The 16,461-nt window shown below is 40.1% G+C and overlaps 1 protein-coding gene across 1 annotated transcript in view; it reads right to left on the bottom strand.

The window, feature by feature from the left end:
• Positions 1 to 380: 380 nt before the first annotated feature.
• Positions 381 to 16,461, bottom strand: part of LOC104508598 (NK-tumor recognition protein-like) — a gene marked incomplete at its 3' end in the record, with an annotated part of 20,257 nt that continues 4,176 nt past the window's right edge. Inside the window, exons 2-6 of the mRNA XM_010150280.1 lie at positions 12,445 to 12,519; positions 6,218 to 6,325; positions 4,923 to 4,967; positions 3,084 to 3,171; positions 381 to 441 (exon numbers count right to left, since the gene is read on the bottom strand). Coding sequence (XP_010148582.1) covers positions 381 to 441; positions 3,084 to 3,171; positions 4,923 to 4,967; positions 6,218 to 6,325; positions 12,445 to 12,519 — 377 coding nt within the window. The remainder of the gene's footprint in view (positions 442 to 3,083; positions 3,172 to 4,922; positions 4,968 to 6,217; positions 6,326 to 12,444; positions 12,520 to 16,461) is intronic.

Genomic DNA, 16,461 nt, shown 5'->3' with positions numbered 1-16,461 from the left:
CTAAATAAGTTCCGATGGAGAGGAACTATTTCCCTTTCTATAAATCTAATCCATCAAATTAAACCATTGAAAATCTAAAGACTGCCACTGAAGAGTGCTCTGACACAGTTTTCTGTTTACACATTTGACAAAAATTTTTCCTAAACCACTGAATGAATGAGAATTCTTTTGAGTACAAGAAGCACATCTCAATTTCAGCTTAAAGTATATCACTAAAGAAAATGAACGTATTTTATTGAAGAAAAGCTGTATAGCTGCAGAGTACATTCCCTAAAGTAATCAGACAAGCATCACCAAGAAAGACTAACTGCTTTAATATATTACATTTTAAAGTTTAGTCAGAAACTGCCTGGAAAAAGTCTTTAGCAGCTGTTTCTTACTTTAACTTGAAATTCAAACTCCATGTTATGAAGCAGAAACCAAGTTCCACCATTGAAAACTCTACAAAAAGGAAGACTGGTGAAACACACAGTTCAACAGCTACCCTGGCCTGTTTCTAAGTGGAGTTATCAAACATGAGCCCAACTTTGCAACTGACTGACACATAAACTGCCTTTACAAGCAGCCCCAGCGGCTTCCGTAGGGATTCTGTACCTGTACATACTTGTTCCCAGGACAAGCCACAGTGCTGGGGCCTAAAGGTAAGATTCAGCTTAAACACGTCAATGCAAATACAATAAAGGCATCCACAAGCGAGCCAGGCATCTCCGCTGCTGGCCAGATGTGGGGAGAATGCTCAGTTGCCAACATACAGGCAGCTTTAGTTGCTCTACTGTGTCTTCCAGCTGCTACTCCAGGAGTGCAGTGTGTCTTGCAGGTGCTACATCACATTTGCACTCCCTGTCTTGGAGTTCCCAATGGTGCTTCCAACAGCATTACGTGTCTGCATGCGGTAAAATGAAAATAGCCTGGCTCCAGAGGGTCACGGAAGTCGAGAGCACTAGAAGATGCTTTGAAGATTTGGACAGCAGCCCACCTAAACCTCAGCAGTTCTACTGGGAGTTTACTCCTGGACTTGATTCCCTTGCCTGACCCTAGGGCAAGCTGGTGCCATTTAAAACACTACAAGATATCCAAAAAATCTGCATGGGGCAGGCAGCTTAGACACAGCCTTCAGAACACCCACCCCCTTCTCTCCCAAGTAGGGGTGAAGGCCAGGTATGACACCCCCAGGACCCTAAAAATATCTTTCAATTGCTACAGCCAGCCGAGGGTAATCTCATTGACATGGAGATGGTTACGTTCAGGTATCTTATTCTGCCCAAATTCCCACCAAACTCACACTTCCTCTTTACACTGATTTCATGAAAAAAATAGAATTTTTCAAGAATCTGCATCTTTCAAAATACTTGTGTTTGATGGAAGTGCTCTTAAATACTGCTCACTATTTAATTTAGTGTCTGACACAGCCTTCGGTTGCTTTGGTGTGTGGGGAGACACAAGGTGTTAGTGTCCGTTAAATCTACCTGACAAGTGAGCTCAGTCTAATGAGCATAAGGGAAAGAAGACGACTTCTGAATCAAATGCAGGAGAGAAAAAGAAACTTTAGAGCCCTCAAATGATACCTTCTTAACTGATGTGACATCATTAGGTTTATGTATATTGTTCAGATAAGCTTAAAAATGGAAAATCATGACAAAAGAACCAAAAGATAAGTCACCAAGCAGTAAATAGCAAACCAATGTCTTTCAGAGAGCTTATTAAACCATGGTTGGGTTGGTTTTTTTCTGAGATTGTTTCCATATTAATGAGCATACACATCTTCAGATTTACTGTAAAGAAGCACAACATCTAAAACTTCATTTGAAGGTAACAGAAAACTAGCTTTTGGAGGTATTTTGTCTCTATGAAGAGTCAGAACAGTGGCAACTGTGAAAGGTGACTTAGGTTCCTATTCACTTTCCATTTTTAGGGCATTCTTTAGGAAGAGACCTAAAAATGTCTCTTATCTGAACTTCAGAATATCATACTGAAGATCTTTTTCAGGCAAAGAAAAATGAAATATTCGAGGACAATTTACTCCTTTACTGAAGACAGTGAAGCGCCATTCATTCTTATCCCCCAAGAAAGATGGCAAAGGGAAAAAAATAGTTTTTTCTAGTTAAGTAGTTACACTAAAATTTACTTTTAAACACACCAGTGTGATTTCACAAAGTTCTTCTCAGCGTAAACCAAAAGTTGCAATCCAGATCTTTCCAAATAGGAAGAGTTAAACATTAACAGAAGGCAATTTTTGAAAGGGACCTAACCGGAGGAATATTCACATAAAAATTATCCAGTCTAAAAATACTAATACTGAACCTAGACTACAGCCACTTTAACCAGAAGACCCTGACATATCAGACCTGAGTATTTATTGATGGTAGAATCTCATGTGTTTTCTACAACTGAACAGCATAACAACATACTAGATTTTAAGGTAATAAAGGAAAAATCTTATTATCAGCACATACTTTTTACACAGTGTTGGTACCAAAGTAGTTGGTATATGCACAAGTAAAAAGAACTATGCAGCAACATAGGAGAAAAGCATGTCAGGAAAAAAATGCAAAAAAAAAATAGCCACAACCCCAAAACAATAAACAAAAGCCCCACTCATATCCGTCCCCTGCCCTCCCCCCTTCCCAAAAAAAACCCACACCACAAAGCTCCCTCAAAATGAAATCATATTTAAAAGAGCACATGCAAAACCATACAAACCACCTGCAGATCTCAATCCCTTTTGCATACAACCCTCAACATTGTGATTTGCAGATAATCCTTTAAGTTTTGGTTGGTGCACAAGCAAGTGCAAAGACCTTATTTTCTGGACACTAAGAACTTATTGCATAAGCCATATTTTTAGGGTAAAAAGCAAAGAACAAGGAATATCCATGCAGTACCAGCTTCTAAGACAAAAGAATGCCATAAGCAAACTGCAATAACTAATGTTTCCTATTTTAGCGTATGCTGCAGGTACCCTCTCAACCCTATTTAAAATAAAGCAGATAACATTGTTATAGATAATTTAGCAATACCATCTTTCTCATGAACAGCGCTTCTCTGTTTAAGAAGAGCTCAACTGTCGTAACACATCTACTCACATGAAAAATTGGGAACCATTGGTATGTTTCCCTCGGTTTGCCATTGACAAAAGGAACGCTCTGTCATGTTTGAGAATAAAGTTTTCATCTGTTTGAAGAAAAAATATGTTTGTCAGATTTTCCCTAACAGGGAATGCAAGTCTAATTTTCTTATAACTTATGGATGCTATAAGGAGAAATTCTGCTGCTGCTGAAGAAACATGAACAGGTTGGGAAAAAACCAAATGCGTTTAAACAAACCTCTCAAGAGTTACAGTAGAAGTGGTTATGAGACCAAAAGCATTCTTTCTTTAAAGTTCCAGACAGATTGCAAACATTTCTAATGAAAAAGATTTAAAGGCATTATTAGTGTCCTCCATCAACATTAGATTCTCATAGACTTGCATTTAAACCCAGCATTTTCTGAATACGAAGGTCGGCAGACTGACTGACAGCCTAAACCAAGGCTTAACGTACACGATACTGTTATTTACACAGCACACACCTCAGGTAGAATGATCTAGAGAAAAAGCCATTTTTCTGGTGTGGCACATTAAAAGACAGCTGCCCACCACTTCAAAACCGGCTGTCTCAAAAAAAACAAGGGAAAAAACCCTAGATACCTGCATGAGAAACTGAAGAACCTATTCTTCTGGCGACCTAAGTGTAAAATCAATGAAGACTAACCATGTCTTTTATATTCCAGTGAACTAACAAGGGCTCTGGTTGTACAGCACAATACAAAACCAGATCTTCTGAAGTTCATTTTCAAAGCTAAATATAGCTATTTGAGCATACAAAGCCGTTATTTTTAAGATTAGATATGAAAACACAATGCTGCACGTTTAGCACTCGCCGCCTGGAGCGGCAAGCCCCAGAAACTTCTTAGCAAATGGATCTATTCAAGACTTTCTTTTCTAAAGGCTGCAATACTCTGACACCAAACTATGGCTCAGTTTATGACAAATTTAGTAGCATGCACTTAACCACGCAGAGCTACTTGCAAAACATACAGACCCAGGGGCAGTTACATAAATACACACAGTGCTTTTTTATTAGCACTTCAATACCACAGTAACTACCTGGGTTGGGGTTTTTTCCAAGAAAGAATTGTGCGTCTTTAAACAAATACTTTATAAACTCACCATTTTCCTTCCAACAACGGATTTTCAAGAGAGGTAAATGTACGTTTATTTACAAATTCTTTTCAAGTAAAATAACTTGTGCAACGTATAAGTCAAACACTTTCAGAAATGAACACTAAGCATACAAACCTTGAAAAGGGAAGGGGAGGAAAGGGACATTAACAAAAGAAGAAATGACTGTTTAGAGCCGGAAATTATGGCAGTATTCTTTCTCAGAATAAGTCATTAACCCTCAGAAAGGTTAGATACAGAACTCTTCATTTCTCCAAGCAACACAGATATCCATCTACAAACGGACTCATCAGTTGTCTATATATTTACTAGGGAGGGTACAAGGGAACAGAGTTTGAATTTGTGTTACTGAGCTTTTGTCTCTTACCTTTTCATTTTGCAAAAGACCACATTCTCTATAAACAAAAGAATATGTTGACAGTTTTAGGCAGGAAGATAGGAGTTTATTCATGAATAAAGTTGCCTAACCTCCATGCTGAAAGTCATGTTTAACCAATAATGTTAGCCTTAATTAATTGTCAGTTAAAGTTAAATAGTATCAAAAAAATTAACCAAAAGTCATGCATATAAAAATAATTCTCATGCAACATTAGTTTCATGCAAAAGGTGATCTATAAGTAGACCTGTTCTCATTAAGTAGCTTGGGAATCAAGACTTATCTCAGAACTGAATAAAGAATCTGCAAAGACATATTTCCTCTTACCTTTAAAATAGCCACCATAAATAGATTCACCTCCTTTTCCATTACCTATGCATTAAAAAGCATGAATTAAATGTTCTGTTTATGAGAAAAGCTGTATGTAACATTCCACCAGTTTACAACAAATCAAGGGCCTGTAGTGACAGGACAAGGGGTAACGGGTTTAAGTTGAAAGTGGGGAGGTTTAGATTAGATGTCAGGAAGAAATTCTTCCTGGAGAGGGTGGTGAGGCACTGGAACAGGTTGCCCAGAGAAGCTGTGGATGCCCCATCCCTGGAAGTGTTCAAGGCCAGGCTGGATGAGGCTTGGAGCAATCTGGTCTAGTGGAAGGTGTCCCTGCCCATGGCAGGGGGGTTGGGACTGGGTGATCTTTAAGGTCCCTTCCACCCCAAACCATTCTATGATTCGATGAAGATACCCTGGCCAGTTATCAGTATCTGAGCATAAGCTCCTTAAAGTCAGTCACATATTATCCTGTTGACACTCAAAATACAGAGAATGAAGATTGCTTTAGTGCCTCTAAACACAGGAAAGCCTGAAGCAGGGCTCCAAAGGCTAATCTTCCTGGGAATTTGCTAAAGCAAGAGCAGGCAGCAAAACAAGAGTAAGCAAAAGACAAACAGTAGATACGACCAACAGTGGAGAATGGATGAGAGAAGTCACTAGCAGTTTTAAAGGCGCTTCTGCTTGACCCTCAAAACAAGGTATTCCCTCACCGTGCCTGTTTTATCAGGTACAGGATTTCAGGACACAGGGAAGATGATACACATTTTGGTAAGGACAGGTATTTCAAGGGAAGGAAAACAGGTGAAAACATCATGTTGTACACATACTGCAGGGAAGAAAAAAAAACTCCTGGAAAATCTCCTTTTGGAGACTCACCCATTAAAACACTTCTAGCACATTTACTAAAAATCATTTTATTAGGACCCTGTATCAACAGAGCATTACCCAGTGTGGCCTCTAGCACAGACACAAAAGAGAAAAAGAGTAAGACTGTTTTGGATTTGAATTCTGGTTTAATAAGCTAGGTGTTCACCCCAGAAAGGGTGGTTTGTTTTTATTTTTCTTCTTTTCTTTAACTTAACACATTTTCTAAATAAATATTATTTTAATGGAAACATTTTGGCAAAATATTAACAAAGAAATGGGTGACCTATGCTATACTTCACAGCAAATGAAATATTTTTATGGCACCATAATGCTTCCATGGAATTTTCTAAAGTTACATTATAACCACAGAAGCTGTAACATTTCTGTTCAACTTACAACATTTCCGTTTAAAAAGCGTATTTTACCTTCGCTGAAGTCCCCACCCTGAATCATGAAGTTTTTAACCACACGATGGAATGTAGTGCCTTTGTAACACAGCTTCTTTCCAGTTGTTTTGCCAATTCCTTTTTCACCTGCAAGAAGGTTAAACAAAAAGAATCTACAGATTGTCGCTGAACAAATTCCCAGGGTTTTTCCTTCTTAGTGCTGACAAATAAGACAGCCATCAGAATAGCACAAGTATAAATGAAAACACAGCCCCTACCTGCTGCCTTTTCACCACCCATTAATAGCAGAAGAGACCCATTTACAAGGTGACTCAAGTTAAAATTAGGTTCCTTTTTTTAAAAAAAAAAAAACAAGTAAGACTTGTAAGAGAAAAAAAAAAAAAAAAACAAGACTTGTAAGAGGGGAAAAAACCCTAAAACAAAACCCCAAACCCTGAACTGGTACCAGGGCCATTCATACCCAGCAGCAAAACCCAAGCCAGGCCATGGTGCTTGTTAATCCTTTCCAAACCTGAGACTTCCTAAGAAGTAGCACTGGGTAGACTCTCAGTGCAGCTGCAATTCAACCCTACAGGTGATTTTTGAGAAAGACATCCCAGAACCTCAAGCTTCATTAACATTTCTTCCAAAATTCAGAAGAAAAACTGCGCTGAGCATGTGGATGAGGGTATTATGACTGACAGGACAGAGGTCCTACGTAGCAGCTTCATATGAGGAAACATAAGAGACACTGACTTCAGCTTTCAAGAAGGGAGCTAGCAGAACACAGTAATTGAGAGTAATAGGTATATTATACCTTGTGCAACAGGTAAAATCCCACATAAACTACATGTTCTGTAGCGAGACAGGACAAATAACCCAACCAGTGGTGGGAGGAAATAATGTTAGGGAACAGGCACCTGACACTCAGTCAGAGGACATTTAGCCAGTATGATCTGTACCACACAGTGCCCCCAGATATGAACGTGAGCTTGTTACCCACAGCTAACACTCCCCTTTGGTGATCTATTGCTCCTCCAACCAATATTAACTGGTGGCCACAGTCCCCAGTTTGCCATTCCAAACAGTCCGTCGCTGCCAGGATGGGGGCAAAGAGCAGCTCGTTGCACAAAATCCACTCCTGGCATTGCTGTTTATCGTCCTTTTAAAAGCCCTCACTTGCAGAACAGAACTTATCTTCCACCACCCTGAGTCTCCACACCCATAACCCATGCCTCTTCTTACCATACCTTTGTTTTCCACAGAAACTATCCCAGCAAAGCTATTTATCACAATGCTGGAGACATCCTGTTTCCCTCCCTCCGTCCCCAGACGTGCCCCTCTTTGCTATCACTCACATCCATCGATACCATGGGTTACCTGCCTACATTTCTTGTCGTGTTTCAGCATGACCTTCAGGCTATGGAAAACCCCCTTACAGAATGGGATCGTGCATTGCACCTGACCATGTAACCCAGTTGGTACAATAAGGGGAGAGGTGAGCTTTATAGACCATGGCCAGAAGCTGTATTGCCTTCTTTTACTCTCTTTCACAGGATCACCAAACAGCATAGTCCCTATAATAATAAATGGCAATATTTGTGATGTTCCCTTTCACGCACGATACAACCGTGGGCAAAGTCATAAAACTCAACTACTTCATTAATTTATTTTGCCAGTAGGGTCCTGGCCAAAAGGTGGAAAGCTAAGTTCCTGTAAGATCTATATACCATGTCACTCTGAATTTCAAAGCCAGTCCTTGGACTCCCAGTGAGGCAAAAGACAGAGACCAGTTGTTCCACTGGTTAGAGCTGCAGTACCTCCCCCTAAGCTCAGACACTTTTCCACAACAGCCAGCACAAAGCCCATGGGCTGAGCTTTTTAGTTTATGGTCAAACATTAGCCTTATTCTTTTTGCCCTAAATATGCCTGAATCTTGTCTGAAGACAACATAATTATCTTTGAGCCCCATCCACTTGCACCCTTCCTGCCTAAGCAGTTCTTTCCAAGTGCTGCAAGTCACCTGGAAGTGGAATAGCAGAGGAGAACTTACACAGTGATTGCAAGGGACAACCCATTAGCTGAGGAGGGCACAACACAAGGGCCTCTACCCAAGTGCCCTTCTCCCTTCGGCAGGTAAAGTTTGCTCTCGTGCCCTGTTAACAGCCTGCACTGTCAACCCAGCCTGAGATATTCTGCATTAGGTGCCCAATAGCCACGCCTGTTTGAGACGATGAGAAGGGAAGTGTGTGACAAAGTACCAAAGAGCAGACAGGCTTGTGCTTATTCAATAGGTGGACTGACTGAAGGTCCTGCCAGTCCAGATGTTTTCATTTATATGCAAGGAGCTTCTTGCTGTCAAGGCAGAGAGTGTTCTTCCACAGCGGCCAGCTCGATTTCTGACAACAATGTCAGGCTGCAGGAAGGCAGCCAGAATCACCCTGTCCTCCTCCATCTGCTGTCGACAAAAACGTCACGGCTTGTCTCAGAGACATTATGGAGGGAGCAGCAGGGATGCTGGGCAGAGCATTTGAAACACTGGTCTCCAGTCTTCCTCTCCGGGCATAACACCTTGCCTGGAGCCAAGGGAAACCACTCCTTCACCATGACACAGTGGAAGTGCACAACCGAAATCAAGTTGCCATGAGGTCCATAACAGCAGAAATGAGGACACATGGCACCCTGCACCTGCAAGGCCTTTGTCAGCTACAGTGCAGGTGGGTACCTATGCACCTCCACCGATAAAGCACGTGCTGGACTGACTTAGCATGCAGAATCCTGACTTTACATAGAAGAGCAGTGTACAACGCTCAGTCTGCTGCTAAGTTATTCCATTATGTCAACTATATGGTCCAGAATGGGATAGCATCCCCTCTGTGTTATACAGCTACGTAACTCCTTAGATGAACACAGACAAGAAGATGTCAGTGTCAGAAAGTGATGCTGTATTGAGTAAATTTCCAGGGATTCAAAGATTTCTTGCCAAGACCAAAAGATAAGGAAAAAAACCAAAAACAAACAAACAAAAAAAATACCACCACACCTGACAGGAACTCACACTTCTATGATAGCTTCAAGTTCTACCAATGGATCTTGCAATGGAAAAGCAGCAGGAGTAAGGGGAGCCTGACTTCTGGAAGCAAATTATTTATTTGGTCTCCAAAGACATTGTAACAGCCCAGCTCAAAAATTTAAAGCAACCCTTCACATCTTAGTTCTGGTCATCAGACGTCAGTGCAGTCTTACCAGTACACCTTCATAGAATCTTTTAGCAACCTTGGAAGAGATCATCAAGTCCAACTGTTAATCCAACACTGCCAAGCCTACCACTAAAGCATACCCTAAGCACCCTGTCCACAAGTCTCCAATACCTCCAGGGATAGTGACTCCACCACCTCCCTGGGCAGCCTATTCCAATGCCTGACAGCCCTTTCCAGAAAGAAATTTTTCCTAATACCCAATCTAAGGCTCCCCTGGTGACAAGAGGCCATTTCTTCTTGTCCTGTCACTTTGGAGAAGAGACCAACCCCCACCTCTCTGCACCTTCCTTTCAGGTGGCTGTAGAGAGCGATAAGATTTCCGCTGAGCCTCCTCTTCTCCAGGCTGAACCCCGCCAGCTCCCTCAGCCGCTCTTCACCGGAATTGTGCTCCAGACCTTTCCCCAGCTCCGTTCCCTTCTCTGGACACACTCCAGCCCCTCAGTGTCTTTCCTGCAGTGAGGGGCTCAATCATCTATCTTCAGCAAAAAGCTGCTCTTCTGAAGACAGGCTTTGTAGGTCCTCTAACATAATCCAGGCAGAGAAGTAGTAGCCCATACATCAGTCCATGGGATGGGTAGAAAGTATGTACCAGAGAACTGCTGGATCCTACTGTGAAGAGTGTGGATGACCCCAAGCCTGGCCTTCTCATCTGTGGTACCATGCAGCAGACAGCATCCTTGTGAAGCTCAGGTCAGATGCTGAGGCAATTGAGGTACAGACAATACAAGGCAGGAGGGCAGGGAAAATGGCACACATAATGCAGATAAACCAGCAGCAGCAAGTGCACTGGAAGAACTTCAAGGAGAAGCAGAAAGGCAGTTAGAACAGTTGATAGGAAAAAAAAACCTCAGACTATCTGAACAGCAACACAGACCTAATTGGTGCAAACAAGGAAGGAATTAACATTGGCTATGTGACCCTGGCCTCCATGCTCCACGATCCTGAGTTTGAAAACTACCATGGCAGAAAAGATAGGGCTTCTACCAGCAAAATAAATTACTATAATTTAATTATCTTAAATCTTACATTCACCAGAAGAAATTACTTCATGTTCTTCTCTATGTTTTTTTTCCTTCCCTCCCCCGAATTTGATTATCATGTGTTTATTAGCTTTTTTATTTTTTAAGATATGTGCCAAATCATCATTCTATCCTATGAGTATGCAGTAGCAAACAATTTGCAAGAATGCAATAAGGTTTCAGGTAGCTTTTAAATCTGCAAGTCTGATCTCAAGAGTAAACCTCCTAACTTTGTTTACTTTCAAATGTTCTTCCAATCAAAGAATGGTTGCAGCTGAAGGAATCCATGACGCCTGTACAGCCTGCTGTAGAACAGAATTCAAACAGGGATGCAATACAAAGACATCAGACTTTATTTTAAAGTTGTTCTTTCTTGCTTGTTTTCTTCCTCATCACCTCCATCACCACCTTCTTCCTTTATCTCCACCTAACATTACTCTGGCAAAGCTGCTGTGAGGATTTAAGCAATCCTTCAGAGGTACGGAAAATGAGGCTCAGACATTACATTATTCAGGCTGCTACTGCATTTTATTTATCTTTTCTGATCTACTCTGATTAAGATAAACTGCAAACAGGTTTCCATTTTTCCATGACAGTTGTACCGTGCTTTCCCATTCTCAGTCTCTCCCTAGATATCTTTTTAAGAAGCATCAGTGATTAAAAAACCCATCATCACAAAGTGCAATAAGTAAGGGGGCACCACAACAGAGACCTCAAAAGAATTGATACGTGTACTGTACCTTCCATAAGTTCATACTATTATAAAGCTGTTCTCAATCTTCCCAGAGATTATTTAGAACACATCACATTCTGGGATTTCAGCTCTGACAAGATTAACTTAAGAAGTTAACGCAATGGGCATCCACATATTTGTTTCATGTAACCAGTTAGCTAAAAGCTGTTCATCAAAGCCAGATGTTAAAATGCTGCCTGGAAAGTTTTAATGATTTGGAAGAGAGTAATTTCACATACAAGGTAGAGGCTTCGCTGGTGCAGCTAATTCAAGGTATATTGCAAGTCGCTAAGCATTCAGGTATGAAAGACCAGGAGATCACAGAGACAGAGAATGCATTCTTCACAAAAATAACACGCCAATTCTATAATGCCCTAACCAAGATTCATCTTCAACTTACAGCTGAAAAATCCCTGAGGAACAGTGCAGGCCAAAAAAACTCCACTGACCCCTTACTATGCTTACTCTTCCAACCATCAGAAAGCATCTTTTAGAAGTTAAGTCGTGCTTAAAAACAATTGGGTTGGAGGGTGCTACATTATACCCAGACACTCTTTTGCCAACGCTGCCTCTTTGATTTCACAGATCTCTCCCAGCAAAGCAATCAATCCCAGGATTTCTAAGGAACCATCATATTCCCTCTTAGTCCTTCATTTAGCTAAAAATGAAAGTTTCCTCTGATTTAATAGATGTTCCTGTCCTCTGATCTCTGTGTAGAACTTCTGTGAACCAGAAATACACTGCTTTATTACACATAATCAACATCTTATACAAGAAAAAATTTCATATATTCAGAGTTTTAGGTAGTGTCCCAAGTCAAATGTCAGCATTACAGTGTGCAGTGACATTAATATTTAATGTTTCTCCTGCTAAATCCTAAAGAATTGCATGACTTTATCGCATTTGTGTAACTTCAGTGACCAGTAATTCCTCAGTAATCTCCGCCTTGTCAATCCCCTCTATCTACAGGAGCCCCACATTAGGGACAAAAGAAAATGAATATATTTTGGTTCCATAAATTCATGTTTTTGCGTTCTGTAATCTTGTATTATCTCCACAACTAACTCACAGTTCTAGAATACCACCTATTTCCTCCTATGCATTATTCAGCTCCCCCTCAACACTAACAAGTCCCAGCTTTGTTTTTACCAGGAAAAGAGATTAGAATTATTGTGTAAGTATAAACCACAGCATAATAAACAAATAATAATTGTAAGAAACATTAAAAATTGTGAATATAAGCATGCTACTTACCTGAGCACAAGCAAAGGAAGTTCTTGCAAGTCTTCGGACATATGTCTGAGAAGAGCTGAAACATAATTCGACCAACTAGAAGATAAAAATAGAGTTTTATTATTCTTTATAATGATAAGAAAATCTGCATATAAATAGATAAGCATTCTTTGAAAATATAATTTTCTGGTAAAAAGTTATGTTATCAAGCAGAATAAGAGAATGTCTCAAATGTGCATACATTAAAACAAGCAGCAGGAAAGAATAATACCACAATTGTAAAAAAAAAAAAAAAATTAAGATTAAGTAGCATCAATACATGTAACTTACGAAAAATCCTAATGATTCCATTTTGATTTGAACCTGGAAAGCCAAACTGATTTACTAGAACACCTTACCCTGTCAATTCATTTCTGTTTTGAAAAAAATTTGGCGTAAATACATGTCCTCAGAGAGCTGAGGTAATTCCTCCCCTTCCCCAAGGACTATGTTGATACAAATACGTTAATTATTACATTTCCACAGTTTTCCCTGTGATCACTGTCTAAAGAGTTCAACACTTAGTCCCAGAATGCGTTACAGATTACAGGCACAGTGGCACTCTTGGCCTAAAACCCTTTAGGGTTTAGATGAACCAAACAGGGAAGATGAAAGATGGGCAGAACACCACAGGCAATTTCAGTCCTAACGTTCCACTTGCCAGATACTATGAACCACATACTACTTTCTCTCCATGCAAAGTGAAGAGAGTAATTCTCACTCTCAGCACAGCTACCCCCATGCTATTGGTGGTAGTTATGCTATGGACCTTGGTTTAATAGTGGTCTAATATAAAGAAGAGCAGTTCAATATAAAGAAAAACTCTTTCAGAACTGATTCACATTTTCTATTTTATTTTCCATGTTACCGGAACATATATATACTAAAGAAAAAAAAAATCCCAAACGTATGATATCTTTAAAAAAAACCCACATCATTAGCAAAGAAAAAGGTTCTCTCTATAGGCTCTGAAATAAGCCATAAAAGCCACACTGTTGGCCAGAATTACAAGATCAGTAAAGATCTGTCAATGGGCACTCCCCTCTAGTGGTATATCCTGGTAAGGCTTCAAAGAATTTAAAAATTACTCCAAGAATTCTCTTTTTCTTCCCTTAGAGAGAAAAAAAATAAATTTTGAAGTTTAAATGTATTTTATTCAATATTTTCTCATAAAGAGTAATTCTGAGAGGGTCCTAAGAAAAGCATTCAATTTTAGGGCTTTGTCCAAACGGATGCAATTGCCAGTAAGGTGAATTGTTGGATCAAAAAAGAGGAGAAATAAAGAAAAACATGCACAGACACCACCTATACTCTGTACTCTCAGATAAAAATTCAAGACGCCTTCAGCTGTTGAAATGCCTGCATTTCATTAACTGCAGTGAGAATATTCTCCAAGCATTTGTCATTACAGCAGGAAAATCTAAAGAAAATGGGTAGAGACAGCCTCCAAAGAATGAAGGAACAGCAAATATTCAAAGACCCTGCCAAACAGCTGTAGCTGTAACTACCCCAACATTCACATTTGCAAGTGGAGAACACACAACTGCAGACTGAAGATTCATAGAGAACAACAGTTTCCTGGGAGAGCGATCAAATTGTCATTATACACACAGGGATTCAGGAGAGCAGAAGTCCCACTCCTCTGCTTGCAGAAGCGCGGAAGAGTCAAGTGCTTTAGAAAGCCACGTACAGATTTGCTCTTGTATTTGCTACGTGAAATAACACACCACCTTTCAGAGAAAAGGTCACTATGTCCATTCTACTCAGGGCAGGGAAGCACAGACCAGCTGCTGACTTACCAAGGTGACAAGTGACCAATAGGCGTTACTGCTCCAGAAGGGACTTTTGCCCCGGGGCAGAAATCGCAGCAGCTTTCTGGTTAATTCCCTGTCCTACGTACAAATCCCACCATGCTTATCACCTTAAGCAGCACAACCAACCCCTTTCGTTTACTGCCGGAAGAACATCATAAGTTCTTGAGGATGTCAAGGCAGAACATGGAAAAAGACGTTCTTAACTATGATGCCATGACTTCAACAGCATCCTTCATGAGTGCTTTGTCAATAACATCACCTGCTAGCTTCCCATGCCTTCCAACTCTTACTGTTTGTAATACACAGGCCCAACATCAAAAGGCTACAGATGCAGTTTAAAAGACAAGGACATCTCTTCTCCACATAACCTCAAGCACTGCTAACCCTGTTATATCCAGCTATATAAAATATTGCCACGTGCTTATAATATCCACCTGGTGGGTTACTCTGTATTTTACCTAAATTGCATGAATGCCACCATCACTGAAAGGTTGTATTTTCCAAAGTCAATCAGAAGTGCCAGAGAAAGATCAAACACATTTGCACACCCTGATCAGTCAAATACATATGACATCACAGCTGTTAATAAAACCCAGTGAAAATCTGTATAAAAAGTATGCTTAGAACCTACAAATATCTCTTACCTCAAGGAAAAAAAAAAAAAAGGGAAACATCCCATTTTAAACTTGGAGCTGAGGTGTATGCCGACATAACACACAAAAAAAAAAGGCATTTGAGATGCTACCAATTTCTTCAGATTTAGACACCTTCTCAGAAATGATCCACCTTCCCTTCAAAGAGAAAATTTCCAACATTTTCTTCAGCTTCATTTCCCTGATAAAGGTTCAAGTTACTTGATGATGGAACAGGCCTTCTGTAACTAGCTGTAAGACTTGAAGAGTAAATTCAAAGAAATAACCAAAAAGTTGCTAAGAAGAGTTATTCAAATAGATGAAGTCTGCTCCCAAGTCAGCTTTAGCCAAGAAACGAGCCTGCAGATACACCTCACTTGGAGACTAAAGCTAAAAACGCCAGGATCCTATTTTTAACAATGAAGCTCCCCCCTAACTTGAGACACAAATCTTCTGGAACAAGAAAGTTACACAAACTATCAGAATCTTTATTTTAATGCATCAGCAGGCAGGAAATAATTTTAATGCAGTGTTGTTCTCAACAGAAGACTCATTCTCATAATTATCAAGACATGTTCGTCTGTACCACAGTGTAGACTTCACAGTACATTACTGTACTGTCTGTGCTAGCCAACACCATAGGAATATATCCAACCATAACTCATCATTTGCCTATTATTTGTACAATACTTTGATAAAGTATTATTTGTTAGCAGGCTTTTAACTTACTTTTAAAAGATATTCTTGGGCAAAAATTAGAGTAAGCGATGAAAGAAGCATTTACAGTACTTGTAATAGCATATAGTAAGTGAAGCACGTATCCAGTCTAAGCTGTTTGAAGTTTGAGTTCATAAAGTGCTATCTGTAGCTAATAAGCTATACCAATTACAGAAACCAGAAGGTATAAGGGCCAGAAATAACCCAATTTCAGAATTGTTTTCAAACTGAAAGATAAAAATGCTTTTTCTTTTGGTTTTGGAGGTTTTTCCCCCTCTTTAAAGATAAGATGGGGGTTGTATTTCCCCTTTTCCAGTCAGCAGGAACGTCACCAGACCACCACGACTTTCCAGATATGATGGATACAGGCTTTGCAACCCCATACGCCAGTTCTTTCAGGACGTGTGGATGTATTACATCGGGTCCCATGGACTTGTGCACCTTCAGGTTCCTCAGGCATTCCCGAACCTGATCCTCACTGACCATGGATGGCTCTCCATTCTCCCAATCCCTGCCCTTGTCTTCCATGACTCTGGGGGTATGGCTTGTGCCCAAATGTTTATCCACAGATTTCCTTCAATTCAGCTGCTTAACTTTTTAGAAACAACATCAGGAGCCAAACACATATTGCTTGAATGTATTTTCCATGCAATGCCAACTGTTTTGCCAGATTATGTTATGTTTAGCCCATAAAGGTGTCAAAATCAGAGAGACACTCCCAAAATAAACCTAGTTATTCAAAATTAAATATATTGAATTTGTCTTTTCCCAATTTCTTAGAGCAAACCAAGTAAGAACCCACTGCAGCACTTCTCCCAGTATATCAAATATCCTGC

This window comes from Eurypyga helias, unplaced genomic scaffold (assembly GCF_000690775.1).
Source record: "Eurypyga helias isolate BGI_N326 unplaced genomic scaffold, ASM69077v1 scaffold30164, whole genome shotgun sequence".
Classification (NCBI taxonomy): Eukaryota; Metazoa; Chordata; class Aves; order Eurypygiformes; family Eurypygidae; genus Eurypyga; species Eurypyga helias.
This window is presented reverse-complemented; position numbering and strand designations above follow the sequence as displayed.